The sequence below is a fragment of the Trachinotus anak genome, unplaced genomic scaffold (assembly GCF_046630095.1).
Source record: "Trachinotus anak isolate AG129_WGS33_773 ecotype Australia unplaced genomic scaffold, CSIRO_AGI_Tana_v1 ptg000016l, whole genome shotgun sequence".
NCBI lineage: Eukaryota > Metazoa > Chordata > Actinopteri > Carangiformes > Carangidae > Trachinotus > Trachinotus anak.
This window is the reverse complement of record NW_027273867.1, coordinates 11,412,911-11,435,763: the sequence shown is the minus strand read 5'-3', so window position 1 is coordinate 11,435,763 and position 22,853 is coordinate 11,412,911. Positions and strand designations below refer to the sequence as shown.

The following is a 22,853-nucleotide window of genomic DNA, read 5'->3' as shown; positions in this document are numbered from 1 at the left end:
TGGAGGAATCTGTCTGCAGGCCCAGCTGGTAGCACTATGGGAGACAGAAGAGGAGAGGAGCAAAATGTAAGATTCAAAATGGCTGAAGAATTTCGAAAATCTTCAGGTCAAGGGATGAATATATATGATCTGGTTATATTTCACTCCTTTTCCTTTACTTTTTGCCTCTGAAAACTTGTATTGACGAAAAGTTGAGCTGCGGTCGGGTTAACTCAACTTCTGCCAGATCCATCTGCAATTGTTTCCTACGAGCTCAGTGTAATATGTCACCGTGGTTAAAGATTTGGTTCTTTAATCTACCAACACAGCCCACAGCAGCTGAAGGTGGAGCAGCAACAACAACCTCTGCTGACCTTCAATCAAGAAGCAAAGTTTTCAGACATTTAACACGACCTCAAGTATCTGTCTGGTCCCAGTGATAAATGTTTTAACCCACAGGACACCTTCACATTCTTGAGGAAAGGGGGTTTGGTCTACTGAAAATGCCAATTAAAGCATTTGCAGTTATTTACTTGAAAGCGTAGTATAAGAGTAATATCAGTGGAGCATTTTAAACTCAAGTTAAACTGGTGTTTTTTATTGAGTTGTATCCGCTGCCCTGTCCATGACCCTTTAAGAGTTGCATAAAATCATTCATATTTCTTTACCATCTAATAAATGTTTTGGGTTTTTTTTGTAAATAAAGAAACAAGTCATGTTTCTGAATGTCTATGAAGTGCAACTCTTCACTGGGATGACACATGATTGGCTGTTTCATGTGGAATGTGTCTGAATCAAGAGACAAAAGTCTGATGATGTGGAGCTTCGCAGCCATCTTTGATTTCCTACGCCGCCTGTCTGGTGTCTCCAGCTACTTCAAGGCTTCAGCTCCTCAGCAAACATGAGAATGTAACTCTGCAGTGAGTGGGAGCTCTGCCATCTTTAAAACACATTTCATCTCACTCGCCCCTCCTCCTCTTTTTTCTCTTTCTATCTCTCTAGTTTGACTCAGGGAAGAGTTGAGGTAAAGCGGTCGGGAGTGTCCAATAATTTATTTTTTTTTTTTTGGCACAGAGGGGGAGGACAGAGAACAGGCCTGTCTGTAGGAAGGAAATAAGTTTTGTGCAGTTATTTGAGAGAGGATCAGTAAACTGTAAGAGAATAGAGCCAGGATGTAACCCGTCCTCATTCTGCATGGCCCACTGATCACTAATAAACATGCCTTTAGTACAACATGCCGCAAAAAAAGAGTTTTAGAACAAAGTAGAATAATTCAGACACAAGCTGAGTTAACCATAAAAAAGGGTGTTTAAACATGCAGTGCATCGCTGTATTTTGCTTTAAAATACTTATATGACTGTGTGGGTGTGTAAGATGAGGTGGTATGAGGGCCACGCTCAGTGTTGTTGGAGTGGTAGTAGAGTAGATGACATGTCTGGTCATGTGGGCAGGTAAGAGCTGCTAAGGGGGTGGGGGGGGGGGTTGAGACTAGGTCTCTCCTTCACACCTGTCTTTTGTCAGACTGGATCTCCAGCAGTATTTGTGCGTTGCATGTGAATCACTGCATTCCACTGAGACTTGCTTTTGGTTTGTTCAATATCCATAAACTCTCAACAGATCAAAGCCGTTTGCATGAACTGTTACAGAAAGAGGGACAGAAACATAACTTTATTTTGACACACAGGGAAAATGGTTGGAAAATCTTTAGGAAATGCTTGGTGCATATGTGCAAAAAAAAAAAAAATGGCACAAAATCTACTTGGTAGCATGAAGGGTATTGGAAGAAGCCACACACTGCCTAAAATAGCAAAGCGCCACCAGAAAACCTTCAAAATCAATATAAAATAAGGCTGAGTTATCTTTTTTTGTCTATAAATCCGCGCGTAAAAACGACACAGTACAGGTCCAACTCCAATAGATCAACAACGTTTTACTAGCTAATCCTAAACTGTGTCTTAAGTTATGATAAGTTACTTTTCCTATAAAATCCAGCACAGGAGAGAAGACCCAGGCTCTCCCGGTGCCAGTTGATGCCCATCTGCGCGCACCAAAACGGGCACATTTTTACGCACAAACCTAAACTGCGCACAAAGTTGCACGCTGGGCGCCTGTATCTCGGCAGTGACACTCCGGATTCACTGCAGCCCGTAAAAGAGGGAAAAAACGTAGGCCTTCTTCTCCCTTTTAAACCTCGACGCTGTCCACGTCCTCAAAAAGAATGGATCTAATTAAAACGTTGCACTCGTCATCATCGCCAAAGCTTTGCCAAACGGTTTCTGGTGGAGAGGAGGCTGGGAGATGCAGGACCACATGACTGAGTCTGAGCTGCAGAGGGATGGGAGTCAGATTGGGTTTCTCTTCTCCGATTGGCCGGTGGGCTGACTTTTGACACGCAGACCAGGGACCCTCCTGCCGTATAAATAGGCCTGATAGAACTTTATTATTCTAGCATCACGGCAGCAGGTTTCTGCTAAGTTTGGAGTTACTCTTGTCACCACAACTGTATGCCTGCTTGAAGGTGGTTTAAAAACAGGGGCTCAGCAGCACAAGGAGTCTGCATGTCTGCTTAGACATGCTCAGCTTTGTGGATACCCGGATTCTGTTGCTGCTTGCAGTAACTTCATACCTAGCATCATGTCAATGTAAGTTTGAATATCTGCTCTTTTTTTTCTGTGATGGATATCTTTTTTTTCGGGTCCCACTGCTTGAGGATCTTGCGCTTGGCTTTTGTTTGGGACTTACATCAAGGTCAACGTGAAGACAGCTCAAAGCACTGCTGAATTAAACTCATCGGATTGAGCTCATGCAGAGGATTCTTCACTTTTTTTTTTTTTTTCCAAGGATACAATTATTATCATTTGATTAGTTTCCCGAGAGGGAGAAGTTGCACTCATGAAAAAAAAAGAAAAGTTTTGTCGCTTTGATAGAGACGTATTAGTAGTCGATCTTGTGCCTTTTCAAAGCTTTAAATGCATGAAAATTGGCTAAATGTGGATTTTCTTTCAGACATAGGATGAAAAACTTTGTGGGGCGTTGTACACATTGTTCCATCCAGACGTCCAGGGAATGACGCTTTATTATAGGAAACTGCATTGTCTCCCTCTGGTGGCCATGGGTGCAAACATCTCCTTGGCACCACTTAAATTTTCTCCCCCTTGAAGAGACAAATCTGTTTATCAGAGCTTTAGTAAAAATGACAGTGAATTAGAACATATTTCAGTAATTTTTTTGATTTTTAATCTAAATGTCCTCTGACTTTCTGAACATAGGTTAACGTTTAACTCACAGAGCAATTTTAAGATGAGATCACAGGATACGCATTTGATTTGAACTCCTCTGCAGCTTTTTCATCACTATAGTACATCAAATAGGGAAATAAATAGGCTCACATCACTTTGAAGGTCCAACTGCGCCGCCTTGTGGTCCAGGTCGGGCACGACACGTTAGAGTTCATAGGGAGGTCCCATGTGTGCCAAGGCCAGTCATGACCAGCTGCTCCAGATTCAGAGAGGTCAGCTGATGTCCACCTGCAGCCAGGTGTAGATATGAGATACTACCGTCAGCCACGCATGAAGGACGCAGTCATCGAGATTAAAACAGCTTAACAATCCTGTATAGCAACTGTCTTTGTAATTGGACTGAAAAATCACCTTTTTGCCATGGTCTTATCACCTTTGTATGCACCTTTCCTAATGTTGTATCATCAGTAACAGATGTCATACAGTCACCAGTAGTAGGGGTGTGCAGTAGCAGGCCAACTATTCCTGTCCCAAGGGCATAAACTACCTGTTCAGGCCTGTTGGCAGCTTGAGTCTTTATATCTGGAATGCTATTGAACGCTGAGATTCACGTCACAGAGTCAGACAGTGTGCTGTGATTCACACACTCTGCACAGACGGCCCGCAGGTACACTAATAGACATGGGCTAAGAAGGGATACACAGCAGGCAGGCTGTCAACAAATAAACAATGCGGGAAGGCTAATTGTTTAATGCGTGGCTGAAACATTTGATCAGCATTTCCCGACAGAGGTGATAAGCGTAGTTACGTTCAGACAGACTCGTGGCAAAGTGTTTGTGCCACGCATGAAGGCTGAGGCCCTGACTCATACACATAAACGCAGAGAGCCTGGCTGAATATTCTCTGCAGTGCGGTTCTCTTTGAACATGCGATTATTAAATGTTAACGTGGTTATTGTGCATCATGACTTTCTCCATGGAGACATTCACTTCTTGTTTCTGCATAACTGAGTTACTCCTCATCCTGTGTGCAAACTTTTACAGACTTTTTTTGTCATGCAGAGGAGCAAACAACACTTTCCACTGACCTGTAGCAGGATGTTAACACATTGAACAAGTTATACAGAGGGATAGAAATGACATTGTTTCTTTTTCAGGTGACTGTTTTGTTCTAAAATTGCTTATGGTGTTCTAACGGAGTATTCCCTCTTCTCCCCCCCACCCTCCTCTTCTCCCTCTTCCTCCTCCTCATCTCTCCAACGCCACAGACTCGGTTAGTACACACGCATGCAATCATGAAAGCAACACATCTTAAAGAGAGCTTTACCTTGTCACTTTTGCCTTTTGCCTTTTGCACGCTGAGAGCTGTGCCATGACAGGAGAGACTTGTCGGCTCCTCTTGACCATTTGAGCAATCTCAACGAAGGCAGAGCATTTCATTTAGGAGTGTCTGTCCCTGAACCAAAGTTATTTCTTGCAGTTTTCTCCCTTCCTGTCCACGGATAGGTGAGGGTCCGATTGGCTAAACGTTTGTGTCAATGAAAGCTAAAACCGCCGTGCTGAGGCACCCGTGGGGCCTGGCACAAAGGATCCTTTCTGAGGACCACAGAGAGGGGGCAGAGGGAGGTTTGCTCCTAACAGCTGGCTTTGGGTCAGTTTGGAGTTTTCCTGTGCTTCTTGATCTGGATTTGATTTAGGAAGTGGAAGCTGGTCTCAAACCAGTTTGAGGTCTTCTCAAATAAAACTTAGAGAAACAGTTAGTTGAATTATTAATGAGTGCAGGACTGAGGCCTGTTGAGATTGCCTGAAATGAAACAGCTCTCAGCATGGTGTTACAGCTTCAGCAGCAGCAGCATTTTAGTATTTTAAAGGTGCAGTACGCACTGTGTGGTTCTGGTACCATGTCAGAACTTTTATTGTACCGTGGACTAACATGCTCTTACTAAGAGATTGTTGAGTCTGCTTTGGGATGCTCTATCATGCTGCTCCATAAAGCATCTCTGTGCACATGTGGATCATTTGCATCACATTGCTCTGCTGTACTTAAATTTAAATCCTGTGTCTGCATGGGCATGTTTTATGTATTTTGGGTATATATACTGTCACATCATTGCATGTTTAGCTTTTTAAAAAAATTTTTTTTTTTTTTTTACAATGGCCACTTATTGTCACGCATGCAAAAGATAAGCTGGATGTTCGATATAGCCTACACTTTAAATGACCTGAGAAACCCTGAAAAGACTGAATAAATAAATTTTACATTTATTTATCTTCTTTTCTGTTTAGGGAAGAGTCAAGGTGAGCACATAATGTTGTTCTTATGTGTCATTTAGCACCTAGAGTGTGGCATATCAGACATAAAACAAGAAAAATAGCTTAGACTGGAGAGCATCTTGATGACATCTAGTCTAATCACTGAAATGTGTCTTAACTTGCTTGTCCTCTCACTGTAAGGTCAAGTTAGTTCACATACACATTTTATTGATATGAACATGAACTAGATGGTTTGATTGCAAGTCAAATCTGGTTTTTGTGATTTGCTTGGATGATATTTTGCTTAGTTCAGATGACACTGGCCTGCCTTGCTAGAGCAACAGTTTGGAGTTGACATGTTGTTAAAGCAATAAGCTGAGCTGAGCCATCTGCTCTGTGTTTTGGTCTGACGGAGTGATTTCTCTGCCGCAGGGTCCCAGAGGAGACAAAGGACCTCGAGGTGACAGGGTAAGCTGAACTGAAACTCTGCGGCCTTTGATCAAATGTGTGATTTAATTATTAGGTTACACATATTTATGAAGCATCTTTGCTACAGTGTTTGTTGATGTCATTTGACCTTTTACCCTCAGTAGGCCACACCCCTTTGTTTACATCACCCACAGCCTTAGTGCTGATGATGATAGTAACAGTAATGTGAATAGATATGATAGATGATATTCAGCATTGAACTGATTTTATTATAAAAAGGATTTAAAAGGATTTTTTTTGTACAATATTCCCTTTCTTCACTGTTGTTGAAACTAAGATTATGGTCATCATTATTTACAATAACACAATTTGCCACGACAGTGATACATCTTTATCTGTTTCATACATCTCTAATGTATGTATTTATTTATGAAATAGAAATTGATGAGTCTTTCAGCTCCTGAGAGAGCTAAACAGAGCTCATGTTATAGCAGCGTCCTCAGCCGACAGCATCTGTTCATTCCATAACAGTGTTACTCACTTCATCATCTGTGTTTTACAGGGTCCTCAAGGCCCTAATGGAAAAGATGGCAAACCCGGACTCCCTGGCCCCCCTGGTCCCCCTGGTCCCCCTGGACTCGGAGGAGTAAGTCCACTGTTTATACTTGCAAAACAACCAGCTTAGACGCACTGTGTCTTAAGCAAACATGGTCCAAAGACTTTGATAGTGCAGCACTGGCTGTAATATGACTTCAGGTATTTCTTGTGATGCAAACTGTGCAGAATACGCAGCAAAATGTGTCTGTGTGACACGTGAATCTGACCCACATTTGGCCCAGTGCAGGCTGCAAGCTGTGACAGCATCCAGCCAGTCTCATTCACATTTCCCTATGCTGCTGTGTCACCCTGACAAGTCCTATAAAACACATTACAGATGTTTTTTGTTAACCTCTGTTGACCTCGCTGTCTAATTAGTGATGCTATATCCCCATGACCTTTGACCTGTTGTCCTTTATCAATATGACCTTAAGGCCATTATAAAACCCAACCCAGTTTGAAACATAACTAGGTTACAATGTTACCATTTAAATAAAAAACTGTTTTAAAAATATTTTTTATATATATATATATATATATATATATATATAGTCTATGTCCACTTTCTAGTTTTTTCATGTTTAGTTTTGTCATGGCACAGGTTTGGATTTATTTATTTGAGTCTTGTGCCCTGTTTGCCTAATAGCCCTGATATGTTATATTAATAGAGGTTTATGAGTCTGTACGAATGTATTAATCAGTGGTTTATTTTTACTTTTCAACAGAACTTTGCTGCTCAGTACGATGGTGTAAAAGCTCCTGATCCCGGCCCTGGACCCATGGTGAGTGCCCCTCTCTTTCTGCCACACACACACACGCACAACACTCATACACAAATAGACGCACACATAAACACTCAACAACGCTGGTAACACCATAGGACACGTTTCCTGACAACCATACCAGTCCATGTCTGTCAATGCATTGAATATTGATTTCAGTCCTGATACAGTTTCATTAATGCTTATGGCAGAAAATACTTTAGTGTTGATGATTGATCATTAACTTGTTTCTCCTTCTCAGGGTATGATGGGTGCTAGAGGCCCTCCCGGACCTCCTGGACCTCCTGTAAGTGCCAACGCCATATCATGATTTGACTTGACCGATTACTTATTCCCATAACCTCAAAATGCAATCTGCTGTTGCAGTTGTTGTGCTGTCTACATCAGGACTAATTACTGTGCCTCCTCTCATTGAACAGGGAGCCCAGGGACACACAGGACACGCTGGTGAGCCCGGAGAGCCCGGACAGACTGTAAGATCATCCTCCAAAATATTACACAATTCTTCAGTTTGTTATGTGAATAGAACTGGAAGGATTAGGTATCACTGTCTTTGTCAGACTCACTCAGGTGACACCATCTTGATAACTGAAATTATTTGTCCTGTATGATCTTAATGCTCTCGTTTTCTATCCAAAGGGTCCCGTTGGTCCTCGTGGCCCCCCTGGACCTCCCGGCAAATCTGGAGAGGATGTATGTACCTTTTTAAATTTTATACAGGAACTTTTTAATGGCAATGAGTTGTTGCTATAGTTTCTTGTTGCTTAAATTTCAGATGTTAAAGTCTGTTTTGTTGACTCACAGGGTAACAACGGCAGACCTGGCAAGCCCGGAGACAGAGGTGCCCCCGGCCCTCAGGTAAGAGACTTTCACCAAAAGATGAAGAATGACATAAACAGATACAAACACACATTCGTGGTGTAAATATGGACAATATCTTATTAATATTCTCTTGGCTTTGAATTGCAGGGTGCTCGTGGATTCCCCGGAACCCCTGGACTTCCAGGAATGAAGGGACACAGAGTGAGTCCTGTTCTGCTGTTCTGCTCTAAAGCAGAATAAAATGGAGGAAAAGACACACCTGTGCTGCATAAAAAAATTTAAAAAAAAACTTAAGTGTTAAGGCACATTGTGCCCCATAATGTCCACCACTGGGGGAGATTATGGCTGCTACTGAAGAATTTCCTCCCTGTCTTGCACGAGGACTCCTTGTGGAAAATGAGAAAGTGGCTGGATTGACAGAAAATACAGAGCGTTACTGCTGGCATCTCTGAAATCACTTCATGGTGTCCTCCATATAAGCAAGAGCCAGATGTGAATCCCCCTCTGAAACCACCTTTGAGGATAGACAATCTTTCTTACTGGGGAAATAACTTCTCATATGAATGGATGGATGTCTCTTCTACCATGTGAATTATTAATACAAAGATCAAAAAGTCATATTTCTTGTTTTGCCACAAACCAACTCCCGTCTTGTCTAAAAGGCATCCATATCACCTCAGTTTGTCCCTTATATCTTCTTTTCTCTCTTGATCTCTGGAGTAATATCCATTTTATCCTGCTATCCATGATGTAACATCTGGTTGGCCTAATCTCTATAAACACCTTCAATCATCACTTTCTCTGTGTCTTTCAGGGTTACACTGGTCTGGATGGACGCAAGGGAGAGCCTGGTGCCGCTGGCCCCAAGGTAAGAAGGACACCTTCCTCATGACTGCAACCACAAACACACCTACTGATTTTTTTTATTTCACGTAGGTGCAATGTCGATGTCAGCCTAATGAAGATATCAAAGGTGATATCTGATTTTAGATCACAGTTTGCAACCTCCCAAAAGAGGAGAGTTATCTATTTTAGTTTCTACAAAGATACATGTATTTAGGAATATAGCAAATATAAACTGGAATAATAAAACGCACACAACTCAGAATTCAGTGTAGCATTACCAACAGTTTTTTTTTTCACTCAGTTGTTACAATCAACTTCTCTATTTGATCTATTAACCTATAATACTGATGCCAGATGCTTCATCACCCTAATCCACCTTCTCCTGCTTCTTCTATAGGGTGAGCCTGGTGCCCATGGAGCTGCTGGAAGCCCTGGACAGGCTGTAAGTTTTTTCTTGTCACAGGTCTCACAAGTAATCACCATTTTCAGCCAATGGCCAGTTATTGGAATTTGTTTTATATCAACCCTTCACAAATGTATTATATACCAAAACTGTATAATATCCCACATTTTTCTCATCACCTGTGTTTTTCATGTATCCTCCTTTTAGGGATCTCGTGGAATGCCTGGTGAGAGAGGTCGTCCTGGCCCTGCTGGACCCGCTGGTGCTCGTGGTGCTGATGGCAATGTTGGACCCGCTGGCCCTGCTGTGAGTAATGGCACTTTAATCCCCTCTTGTGATAGTGATGAAGGGCCCATGTCAGACAAAAAAACATTTTCAATCTTTGACCTTAATATGAACTTTGACCTGTATGGCATACATTCTGACATTATGTCTACTGTTCCTCTACTCAGGGTCCTCTTGGTGCTGCTGGTCCCCCAGGTTTCCCCGGTGGCCCCGGCCCTAAGGTGGGTGTGATATCGCTTCCTGTGTCTTGGCAACATTGCCTCACAAAGAGGTTCATGTGTAGAGTCACAAAATTAACATAGAGTGTAACCACTGTAACCATCTTTCAGAAGTCATTCTCTGTTATTTTAAATCTGATGCAGTGTCATCAGTGTCTGTGAAGTGTTCAGGGATTTTCTCATATATAACATATGTAGCATCTCCAGTAACTCTGGACTGTTCTTTTTTAAAATAAATAGTCCATCCATTGCAAGCATTCACATTTAAGATATCACTTAACAGCTGTGATATTGTTTGAGTTGCCAATGCTGCTTTAACCATAACGCAATCATCCATCAGGTGTTAATGATACTGTATATGACTTTGAGTGTGTCTCTACTTTGACAGGGAGAGATTGGACCTGTTGGAGCTACCGGCCCAGCTGGACCTCAGGGAGCTAGAGGAGAGCCTGGTGCCAATGGCGCTGTTGGCCCCGTTGGTCCCCCTGTAAGTAAACAAAGACATCTCTGGCCCCTTACTGTTACTTGTAACCTGGTCTGGAATAATTGTTAATAAACACATTCTTTCAGTCTTTTCATTCTTTGGTCAAAGTGTTAGATTTTGTCTGTCTGAATAGTTAGAAGATGGTTGTGTTGTTGTAGATACGATCACTTAGCTTCAAACAACTTGATGGCTTTCTGAGCATTATTAATAATATTATTACTAAGATTTGTAATGCAGTAGCATTACCATCAGTGATTGAGCTCTATAGGCAACCCTGTAAAAAGCAGTTATTGTCATTTAGTAAAAATATTGAAATATTAAATAAATTTTTTTTCTTGCATTGCATAGTTCCATCTTTATTTTTTATCTTTATCCTAATGTCTTTTTTCTCTCACTCTAGGGTAACCCTGGTGCTAATGGCCTGAATGGAGCCAAGGGAGCCGCTGTAAGTTCTCAAGTTGTACTTAAAGTGTATGGTCAAAAAGGTCATCTAGGGTCACACATTTTAAGACAATCAGGCCTGTACCATGATGCACACACAACACATAAATAATGAGGTTGTTTTAACAACCAAACATAATTTATGTTACTAATAGTTGCTAATAAGATTTATTTAAAAAAATATATGTTATTAAAAAGTATATTTTTTTAGATCAAACAAATGCAGTGTTTGAATTTAAGCTGCTAGCTAATGCTCACCTGTCTGTCATGGCTGCCATCTAGGGTACCCCTGGTGTTGCTGGAGCCCCTGGCTTCCCTGGACCAAGAGGAGGACCTGGACCTCAGGGACCTCAGGGTGCCGCTGGACCTAGAGGCCTGGCTGTGAGTCCACATGCACACAAATATACACAAACAACATGTATATCCTCATAAAAGCATGTACATGTACAACACTCACACTTATTATATTTTTTATTTAATGCATCTGTATCTGTTTTAGGGAGATCCTGGTCCCCAGGGTGTTAAGGGAGATGCTGGTCCCAAAGGAGAGCCTGTAAGTACATGTTCTGTTCATGTTTGTGAATTAAAAATTTCACCAAATTGAATGTGTATACATCCATGCACACTCTCCATGACTGCTGACCTTCATCTTGCCTGTTTGCCTTCTTCAGGGTAACTCTGGACCTCAGGGAGCCCCTGGACCTCAGGGTGAGGAGGGCAAGAGAGGATCTACTGGTGAGGTTGGTGCCACTGGCCCTGCTGGCAACCGTGGAGCTAGAGTGAGTACCAGACCTACCTAACCATTTCTGCTGCATGGTGTTGTACCCATACAGATACACATCCATAGCCATGTTACCTGGATCACATGTTAATGCTTGTGTTTCTCCTATAGGGTGCTCCTGGCAGCCGTGGTATGCCTGGTGCTGAGGGAAGAACTGGCCCCATTGTAAGTTTTTAATTAAAAATTCTCCACCAACATGCAATTTTAATAGTTCAAAATTCAATCAATTACACTTGACTAAAAACATAATCAACATTCACTCATGTGGTGAAACTTTCTTCCACCTCTTTGTCTACTTCTTGTAGGGCATGCCTGGTGCCCGTGGTGCCACCGGCTCAGCTGGACCTCGTGGACCCCCTGGAGATGCTGGTCGTGCTGGTGAGCCTGGCCCAGCTGGTCTCAGGGTGAGTCTTTTCGCTAAATTCTGGTTTTGAACAGTGACAGGGATCTGATCTCTGTGTGAGCTCTCTGAGTCTAGTAAATCACAGAGAGACACTTTAAAGGGAAAATAGGCCTATTACAAATCCAGATAGCTGAACTAGAACCTCTTGGAGCAGTGTTGCTGTAATGTCTTTAGTGCAAGACTATCTGATGTGATTTGCCTTGTATTGGCGATTGAACCCAATGTTTTGGTGAAAGCCCAAGGGGTCAGCTGTAACAGTACAAATTAATTACAAGCCATAGTTCTGACTGATAAATGTTTATCTTCTACAGGGTCTCCCAGGAAGCCCTGGAAGCTCTGGCCCCCCAGGAAAGGAGGGACCTGCTGTACGTAAACCTGAACACATACATTTTCATTGATCCCATTCTGATGGTTTTTCATCATATTTGCTTTAAAAAATACCGTTAACATCACTTCCTGTGTTTCTCCCTGTTTCCTCCTGTAGGGTCCTGCTGGACAAGATGGCCGCACTGGACCTCCTGGCCCAACTGGACCTAGAGGCCAGCCCGGAAACATTGGCTTCCCCGGACCCAAAGGACCTTCTGTAAGTAAAAATAAATGCAAGACTGGAAAATGAGCCTTTGGAACAGTATCTTTTTTTTTTTTTTTTGTCTTTTATCATAACCTGTGTTTAACCTGCCTTCTAACTCCTTCAGGGTGAGCCTGGCAAGCCTGGTGAGAAAGGAGCTACTGGCCCCACTGGACTGAGAGTAAGTGAAAAAGAACCAATATCATTTACATATATTTGCTATAATATTATAGAAAATGTTTACATCCATGTGATCCATCCATATATCCATCATGTTCCAATCTTTGTTTTTTAGGGAGCCCCTGGACCTGATGGCAACAATGGAGCAACTGGCGCTGTTGGACCTGCTGTAAGTGTCCTTGTATACATTCATTTTATCATGTGATCTTCTTACTGTAAGTATCAGTGTGCCATTTTTAACATTGGTCTTCTCTCTTTCTCCCTAAAGGGTGGACCTGGTGAGAAGGGAGAGCAAGGACCTTCTGGAGCTCCTGGCTTCCAGGTTTGGATCCATCATTATTCTCTATCAGCAATTTAGAGCAGATTTGCTAAGGGAAGCAGTATATTGTTTTACTGCCCTTCAGTAAAACAATGATGTGATTTCTACACTACAATGCAGTAACAGAATGTGGAGTGATGCATTAATCTCATTTTTAAAGGCTTCTATTTTGCCACTGTGTACTCTGGAGAAGTTTTTATCACCTTTCTCACCTTCTTCTGTTGATTCCCTTGGTGCTGATGTTGCGGTTTGATATTTTCAGGGTCTTCCCGGACCTGCTGGACCTGCTGGAGAGGCTGGAAAGCCTGGAGACAGAGTAAGTAATACACAAACACACACACTGAGCTCTTCTATTATTCCAACAAAAACTGTAGAATCGGCTCTTACATCTCTAACCAACCATTGATATCTTTATAGGGTATCCCAGGAGACCAGGGAGTTGCTGGACCTGCTGGTGCCAAGGTGAGTTGATCTGACCGTACCCTTACTTTCCAGAGCACATGCAGTGCTAATGAAAGCTCACACACTTACAGAGCCTTCCTTAGATTCCATGTATATAATGTATATAATGAAGCAAACACACAATAAACCATCTAATAGTAGCTGAAAACATTATACTGACTACATCTGTGTGTGCTCCTCTAGGGAGAGCGTGGTAACCCAGGTGCTGCTGGAGCTGCTGGACCTCAGGGACCAATTGGACCCCGTGGACCTGCTGGATCCCCCGGAACTGATGGTGGCAAGGTAAGATGATGCGCTGTGGCTGGGCCCAGCCAGGGACACTGTAAGAAGCAAAGGTTAGAGATGAAAGTGGTGAACAAAGAAATAGTGTACTTTGCTAGGTCAGTGCTGTTGAAATGTTACACATTATGCATACAAGTATGCTTTTATTTAAGCATCTGTGTTTTACATAAAAATGAACCATCATTCGTCCTGTCTGTTTCCAGGGAGAGCCTGGTGTTGCTGGAGCTGCTGGTGGCCCTGGACCTCAGGGACCTGGTGGCATGCCTGGTGAGCGTGGAGCTGCTGGTACTCCTGGACCCAAGGGAGAGAAGGTATGTTCCAAAAATCAACCACCTGCAAATTTAGCAGGAATTTATCCCTCAAAATACCTAAAGTTTGTTAATGAAAACATATTTCTTTTCTACTATTCCCTGTCTTCTACCCTCTCCCTCTCCCCCTATAGGGAGAGCCTGGACACAGAGGCCCTGATGGCAATGCTGGCAGAGATGGTTCCCGTGTAAGATAAACTCTCTAATCCTAAACTCAGTAAAATGATGTGAAAAAATTGTAGCTATTCAATTCCAGTAGTTTGTGTGTAGTTACCAGAGCCTTGGTCTTAGTGCCCTCTCCTCTCTCTTCCTAGGGTCTGCCTGGACCTGCCGGACCTCCCGGACCAACTGGAGCCAATGGTGATAAGGTAAGTTGGTTTTGCATAGATATTATTTGCCACAAAACAAATCACTGACAGAAACAACCAAAATATACCTGCTTAGGATTTACTCTGTAAAAAGAGGGAAATATAATAGAGCTTTTGTGTGACCTAAAAATGGCTGCCACCATCATTATTCAAGATGGCTGCCTCACGTAAGAGTGACCTACCAAAGAAAGTCATTAACACACGTTGTTGAGATCAAATCAATGTTGTAATTTAATGGCTGAACAAGCCCACACCTTATCTTTGAACCTCCCACTCCTCTGCAGCAGTAATTACAGTTACCCCCAGTGTAGCAAAGTGTCTGAAGCTAGAACCTCAACACTGCCACCACATGGCTGTTTTATAATATTACCCCAATGGCTCACCTACACTGTAATCTAGGATGGCACTTTTAATAAAATAATAATAAATGCAGAAAACAAATTGACAATGTTGATACATTTGAATGTTTTCTTTGAAATTTTATGCATTTTGTCAGTTAAGGTTACACTTAACGTGGAGTTAAGGTTACTTAATTTTGTCAGTTAAGGTGTTAACTGACTTTTTATTGCCGAACGCCTGATGGAGCATACACCATCCAACAATAACAATGACAATAGCTGTCCATGACATGGCAAAATAATCAATCAGCATTTATAGAAGCTAATCAAGTTTGCAAATGTATTTAAATTAGCTCTTTTGGTTTTCAAATCTACTACTGACCAAAATTAGTTTCAAGAAAAGTTGACATCTTTTCCCTGGATTCTGCTGCTATTAGCATTTAGCATATACCATATCTATAAAAGTTATTCAGGAGTATTTTATACAATCCTGATGTTAAAAAAGATTTTTCATATGAATTAATGGACATATTGGTTGATTCATTAATCGATAAATAGATGGAACAATGCTGAGCTTATAAAACACTTTCTTCTCCTGCAGGGTGAGAGCGGTGCCTTCGGACCTGCTGGCCCCGCTGGACCTCGTGGATCCTCTGTAAGTAGCTGTGCTTCACTTCCCTCATCATTACCTGCAGTGCTTTATTCGCCCTAAAAGACCTGTTGATATAAATATCAGCTGAAGACCCCAACACAACATACAGCTTTTAGTATATGCAGTCTTTCTGACCGACTTCTTGTTGTTGACAGGGAGAGCGTGGAGAGGTTGGACCTGCTGGAGCTCCCGGATTTGCTGGACCCCCTGTAAGCCAGCAGCTAATCACTTTACGATACAATATACCATATGCAAATCATGTTTGACCAGCACTATCAACACAAATACATGCATACACAATTGCCCATATATTGACCCAGCCCTATTCCTCCCCCTCCCTATAGGGTGCTGATGGTCAGCCTGGAGCAAGAGGAGAGCGTGGACCTTCTGGAGGAAAGGGAGAAGTTGGCCCCGCTGGCGCTGCTGGACCCGCTGGACAGTCTGGACCTGCTGTTAGTACCACTTACACTGGTCACATACAGAATATTTGCATTGCCACTTGGCAGAAACAGCCTGACTGGGATACTGTAGGTCAGATATACAAGCCTCATCATAGGGAGCAGCAGAGAGTTAATGGGACATCAGACCTGATTTAATATTGGATAGAAACGATACAGTGAGAGAATTCTTTTCAGACAGTGTAAGCTTTGCATTCAGATGCATCAGTGGGATAATATTTAGGATTTTAGTTTACAAATGATCGTGAGATTTGAGTAATTCTAATATGAAATGGCATTTCTGTATTCTTTTTCTGTGTATCTAGGGTGCCTCTGGCCCTGCTGGACCTGCTGGTGCTCGTGGAGATACTGGTCCTCCTGTGAGTAATGAAACGTAACAATAATTTACTCCTGATCACACTGATTTCATTTGAAAAACATGAAAGCATATGTACAGTAAACACACACACACACACACACACACACAAACACACACACACACACACACACACGTTAGCTCTGCAGGCCTCATTAGCTCAATGTGAAAATGTGACATCTATTTATTTTTTCATCTGTGCTTCATGGCTAGATGGCTCTCACATATACATAGACACACAAACAGATACAGCACAGGTTCTCAACGACAGCTGTATAACCCTCGCTTCTGTGTCTCTGATGTCAGGGTCTGACTGGTTTCCCTGGTGCTGCTGGCAGAGTTGGTGCTGCTGGTCCTGCTGTGAGTATTGATTTTATATTTACAATTATTAGTAAACACACACAGTTACAAAAAGTACTAGTGGCTACTCCTCATGTAACGAATCAGAGCCACGGCCATTCTTGTTTCCTTAATTACTGTGCATTCTACTAAATTGTAAATTGCACTCACACACACTCTTTAAATTAACCCGCTCTCTTCGTCTTCAGGGTATTGTTGGACCTCCTGGTCCTGCTGGTCCCGCTGGTAAGGATGGTCCTCGTGGTCTCCGTGGTGACCCTGGTCCTGCTGGTCCTACTGGAGAGCAGGGTATGGTTGGACCACCTGGTCCACCAGGAGAGAAGGGACCCTCTGGAGAGTCTGGTCCCCCTGTAAGTTATAGCCAATTCTTTTTTTTTCTTTTTACCCAATTAACAAGTAAAAATTATTTAGACTATGGATATACAAAATATATATGTTTTATATACAAAAACATAACTGAGCTTACGTCTTTATTGCATACCAACAGACCCTTAGTTCTCCATCCAATGCATTTATACATGTCCTGTGTGCTTAGGGTATTCCTGGTGCTCCTGGATCTAGCGGTCCTCTTGGACTTCAAGGATTCGTTGGTCTGCCTGGTGCTAGAGGAGATCGTGGTGCACCTGGTGGTGCTGGTGCTCTGGTAAGTACACTTGTAGTACCTCCCAAAATATTCACCTATTCAATGACCACCTCAGAGCGATGTTACATGTTTTAATTCATATCATTCAAACGAGGACTAAACGATATTCAAAATAAATTACATTGTGGTTATTTAGGTAGATACTGTGATTGCAATATGACTCACAATTTCAGTTAGAAGGGTAATTTTTACATTTCAATGTCACTGAAAAAGAATTAAAAATGATGATCATATGATTTTTGTTGGGGATCATACTGAATAAGCATGTTCTTTCATGTCTAGAGAATATGATTTTTAGGCCAGAGCGTCTATGTGGCACCACAGTGCTTCATTTATGTATGTTGTAACTCAGTTTACCTTTAGCAATTTTGATATTGCACTTGACCATATTGCGATTTTGATAATATTTCGATTAATTGTGCAGTCCTAATTCAAACCAATAAAAGCCTTCATCTTCAACTTGATGGAGTTGTTCCAAATATGTAGTGGGATCTGAATTTGTTTGAGTTTAAACAATAAATACACAACTCTATATGTAATTTTAAAAAAAAACATAACTGACATTTGGCTTCATGCATGCAAGATTTTAAATATTGCATAGGCAGGCTGATTTGAATGGACAGAAAAGATATACCAGAAGGTCAAACATGCTTTGCGTAATGGTCTACATACAGTATGAAGCCATTGGTTTTATTCAACCCTCTTCTCTGCATCCTACCACAGGGAGAGGCTGGTAGAGTTGGACCTGCTGGTCCCCCTGGAGCCCGCGGTCCCCCTGGCAACATTGGCCTGCCTGGTATGACCGGACCTCAGGGAGAGGCTGGACGTGAGGTAAGTATTTGACAAATGCAAGTGCAATGACCTGTAATACTGACCTGTGTTCAGGTGTGGAGAGAGTACTAAAATCCCAAGTAGAAATACTGTTATTTCACTTAAATGTTATTTGCTCTAAGTGAAAGGACAATTACTTGATTGAAATTTACTCATGTACAAAGACTGAAAGAGCTCTTCTGTAGAGCAGCCCATGTACTCACAACAACCGGAGTCTGATATAAAGATATAACAGAAATCATTATGTGAGCTGTAATAATCTTTGCCATCCACAGGGTAACACTGGTAATGATGGACCTCCTGGTCGTCCCGGCTCTCCTGGATTCAAGGTAATGCCCTTTCATACACCTTAAAGCATGTTTGCCTACAAAATACACACACACATACAGTGCACTATGATCTGACCTGCATGTGCCCTTTCCCACCATGCTTAGGGAGACCGTGGTGAGCCCGGACCTGCTGGTTCCATGGGAGTTGCTGGTGCCCCTGGACCTGCTGGACCCACTGGAGCTCCTGGCAGACCTGGAAACCGTGGAGAGACTGTAAGTATTGACAGCGACCTGTTTAAAAATAACGGACTGCACCGACAGTTAATTTTCTTTTACGAATTGCAGCATTTTCAGGGCACAAAACATTGCTAATCTACAATCGTCTGCTTACTTCACTCATCTGTTAATTTGTCTTTAGGGCCCTTCAGGTGCCACTGGACCCGTTGGCGCGGCTGGAGCTAGAGGAGCTGCTGTAAGTACAGTAGACAAGCATAGTCATAATGTAGCACAAAGAATAGTGTTCACAGACTATTTAAAAGTACACAATGTTATTATATCTGTTCACATCCATGGCACATAGCACATGACATGTGGGCATGAAAACTGTATTTTTTGTTTTTTGAAACAACATATTGTGTCTGGCTCTGTGCGTGTGTGTGTGTGTGTTTTATAGGGACCTGCTGGACCCCGTGGTGAGAAGGGAGTTGCTGGAGACAAGGGAGAGAGAGGCATGAAGGGACTGCGTGGACATCCTGGTCTCCAGGGAATGCCTGGACCTTCTGTGAGTGACAGCACAAGATTATAATGCGCACAAAATATGTAAACGTACAGCAACGCATTCTGGTATTTAAGACAAGTCTTATTAACGCTGTCAATGATGCACTTTCTATCTTCTCAGGGACCTTCCGGTGACACTGGACCTGCTGGACCTAATGGACCTGCTGGACCCAGAGTGAGTGGAACACAAATTACTCACCATACACCAGTAGTTTTTATGTTCCACTTGCATCCATAGAGGCACCATACCCTCAACCCAACCAAACCACTTCCAGATGTCATGCACCTGACAATATTTGTAAACTTGACTGATCATTTATAAATATCAGAATTTTCTCAGCACCAAATGCAGGATATGTTGTAATTTTAATTTTCATCCATATACGATGCAGGATTTCACAAATGAGACAAATGTTTGAATGTATCATGTGATGATTTCCTCTCCAGGGACCTGCTGGACCCCATGGACCAGCTGGTAAGGACGGAAGAGCTGGTGCCCATGGTACTATCGGCTCTCCTGGTGCTCGTGGACCCCCTGGATACGTTGGACCTGCTGTAAGCAAATCTAGAGTGTCTTCATCTGCTTAGATGCTTCATATCATTTTGTAAACTGGAGAATTTAGCTTCACTGTACACCAAAGGATCCAACTGCAGTTTCAATCTGCAAATAAATCCACTTTTTTGTGCTTTTTAGGGTCCTCCTGGAGCCCCTGGTCTGCCCGGACCTCCCGGCCCTGCTGGTGGTGGATATGACGTCTCCGGATATGATGAGTACAGAGCTGATCAGCCTGCCCTGAGAGCCAAGGACTACGAGGTTGATGCCACCATCAAGTCCCTCAACACCCAGATTGAGAACCTGCTAACCCCTGAGGGATCCAGGAAGAACCCTGCCCGCACCTGCCGTGACATCAAGCTCAGCCACCCCGACTGGAGCAGCGGTAAGCTCAACTTTGTGGATTAATATGCCCCAATATTTAGTTAGTTTTAGATTTCTTTTGGAGCTCATGCATCTATATCATCTTGTTAAGCCTTCAAGCTGGACCAATAATAGTGAAATACAGTTTTCCCATAAATTTAACTCTCTTCTCTGTCTGCCCTGTAGGTTTCTACTGGATTGACCCCAACCAGGGCTGCACCAATGATGCCATCAAGGTCTTCTGCGACTTCACCACCCGCGAGACCTGCATCTATGCCCACCCTGAGAGCATCGCCCGCAAGAACTGGTTCAGAAGCACAGAGGCAAAGAAGCACGTCTGGTTCGGAGAGACCATCAATGGTGGTACTGAGGTGAGTCTGCAGGCTGGAGTTGGCTTAAGTTGAAATGAACAGGGTTTCAGCACCACACAAGCGTAATATTTTCTATACATTAATAGATATATGAAATACTGACTGTTGTTCTTTCCTTCCTGCAGTTTACCTACAATGATGAGACCCTCAGCCCCCAGAGCATGGCCACTCAGCTGGCCTTCATGCGCCTGCTGTCCAACCAGGCTAGCCAGAACATCACTTACCACTGCAAGAACAGCGTTGCCTACATGGATGGTGAGAGCGGCAACCTGAAGAAGGCTGTGGTGCTCCAGGGCTCCAACGATGTGGAGTTGAGGGCCGAGGGCAACAGCCGCTTCACCTTCTCCGTGCTGGAGGACGGCTGCACTGTGAGTAGCTCTTTGCTTCACTTTCATCCTTCCTCATGAGAGAGAAATTATTGTGTTAGCGAACAGTAAAATTAAAGCAATTTTGAGTAAATGAGACAAAGGTGCCTTAAAGGTGTTTGATTCATATTCTTTCGCCATTTGACACTGTTCTGAAATTCTGTCTTTCCTTTCTTTACCCCTGCAGAGACACACTGGTGAATGGAGCAAGACAGTGATTGAGTACAGAACAAATAAACCATCTCGCCTGCCCATCCTCGACATTGCACCTTTGGACATTGGTGGAGCTGATCAGGAGTTTGGTTTGGACATTGGCCCAGTCTGTTTCAAATAAATAGACTCATGATAAATTAACACCAAAAAGAGAGAAAGAACGAAAAAACAAAATCTCTGCCCTTCTTTCTGTGTTGTTTTTTTTATACTGAATGCTGATTTCTCTCTGCGCATCCACTTGCTTAAGATGGGCAACTATCGGAGAGGACTGAACGGACTGAACGGAGCGTTTGTGCAATGCAAATTAATACAGCAACCCAAAGGGACGCGGGAAAACACCTTGTTGTGGGACATCATGTCATCCTTTTGTAAAAAATAAAAGAAGTGTAATAAAAACGCTGAAAGTATGCATCACTTTGTGGTCTTTGTATATCTTCCAAAGAGGAGGTTTAAAACCACAATTTCCATGAAAAAAAGGTTTAAACTACCTCATGCCTGTACCTAAAGAAAATACTATTTACGAAACTTGGGTCCACAACCGAGATGTTAAGACTTCTAATGCTTCAAGCTTTGTCCCGTATCGGAAGGTGCTCAGTTACTTGAAGCAGAGATCTATGGTGCTAATATGCAGCTGTGGAGCAAACCACTTTTACTGTATTACTTTGTATTGACCTTTGAGGAGTCTTGCATTCGTCCCCTGATACTCCCCCACTTTAAGCAGGTGGAATGTTCCTAAACCTAATGTCTGGTTTTTGTTTTGTTTTATTTTGTTTTGTTCTTTTTTTTTTTGTTTTGTTTTGTCTAGAAGGTTTTTTTTTTTTTGTTTTGGTTTTTTGTTCAGGCTTTTTTACTCTTCAAATCCCACACCCAGTGTTCATACTGACAGCACATATTTCATCCAATTCTGAATGGTTTTTAGGCGGCCTCTCTCTCTCAAAAAAATGACACCACAAAGTCTATTGTACCTATTTTGTATATGTGAGATGTTTAAATAAATTGTGAAAAGTTCTGAAATAAAGCATGTCCAATGTTCCAAAACACACTACTCAGTGACTTAAGTGCTTTCATGTTTTAATGACACCATTGAAGGTGTGTCACTGTATTTTGGTTCTAGTTTGGTTGATGATTAACATATCATCACTGACTTAAACATCTTCCTGTTGTGGAAGCACAGCCATATCCTGATTTACCTTCCCCCTTTATCTTGCTTTTCAACCGGTACATCCAATTTTAATGTACAGTAAATTTCTGTTTACACTGTCCATGCCAATGTGTGATTACTAACGTGCATTGTTCCTTGTAAATATGCATCATCTCATGTTGCTTTTTCTTGCATTATACAGCTTTTGCATCCAAATAAATTTCTGTGATTTGGATCAAGGCTTGAATTGCAGTGATGCATGCACATAGATCTTAGATCTTAGATTCAGTATGGGAACATGGCATTCTGACAGAAATTACTTTTGTTTTGTTGAGTACAGTGTGTTGAGGGAACTGGGATATGCAGAATTTGTGAAAAGTGTAATTTAACTATAAATCCACATTTAGAAGCAGTTCTGTTTAAGGTAAACTTAACACATAAAAGGTCACCTGCAGCGCTTTCAATAACCACTGGAAGGCAGTGTGGCCTGTTTTTATTAGCTCCCCTGCTTTATGTGCAATACATTTAGCCTTGAGGGATGTTAAAATCAAAACATATTACCGTTGACCACTGAGCAGCAAAAACTTGGCTGCCTTGGACACAAGCTATGCAGTGTCTTTGTGCATAAAACAAACCAGAGATTGGACCTTTAATGGTACAGACGTCAGGCTATAGACACGAGTAATTTTTGACTTTACAATATAATGACAAAGCTA

General features: G+C 42.3%; 1 protein-coding gene across 1 annotated transcript; it reads left to right on the top strand.

The window, feature by feature from the left end:
* The first annotated feature begins 6,467 nt into the window (after nucleotides 1-6,467).
* col1a2 (collagen, type I, alpha 2) lies at nucleotides 6,468-22,041 on the top strand. The gene is made up of 47 exons (XM_071500153.1): nucleotides 6,468-6,545; nucleotides 7,222-7,278; nucleotides 7,520-7,564; nucleotides 7,698-7,751; nucleotides 7,918-7,971; nucleotides 8,083-8,136; nucleotides 8,248-8,301; nucleotides 8,915-8,968; nucleotides 9,344-9,388; nucleotides 9,557-9,655; nucleotides 9,802-9,855; nucleotides 10,241-10,339; nucleotides 10,737-10,781; nucleotides 11,060-11,158; nucleotides 11,277-11,330; nucleotides 11,449-11,556; nucleotides 11,670-11,723; nucleotides 11,864-11,962; nucleotides 12,273-12,326; nucleotides 12,446-12,544; nucleotides 12,657-12,710; nucleotides 12,825-12,878; nucleotides 12,978-13,031; nucleotides 13,291-13,344; nucleotides 13,446-13,490; nucleotides 13,674-13,772; nucleotides 13,976-14,083; nucleotides 14,215-14,268; nucleotides 14,395-14,448; nucleotides 15,388-15,441; nucleotides 15,594-15,647; nucleotides 15,783-15,890; nucleotides 16,202-16,255; nucleotides 16,558-16,611; nucleotides 16,800-16,961; nucleotides 17,147-17,254; nucleotides 17,978-18,085; nucleotides 18,361-18,414; nucleotides 18,520-18,627; nucleotides 18,773-18,826; nucleotides 19,028-19,135; nucleotides 19,253-19,306; nucleotides 19,579-19,686; nucleotides 19,826-20,069; nucleotides 20,234-20,418; nucleotides 20,544-20,786; nucleotides 20,971-22,041. The coding sequence occupies exons 2-47, from the start codon at nucleotides 7,276-7,278 to the stop codon at nucleotides 21,115-21,117; spliced, it is 3,810 nt and encodes a 1,269-aa protein (XP_071356254.1). The 5' UTR covers nucleotides 6,468-6,545; nucleotides 7,222-7,275; the 3' UTR covers nucleotides 21,118-22,041.
* Nucleotides 22,042-22,853: the final 812 nt, after the last annotated feature.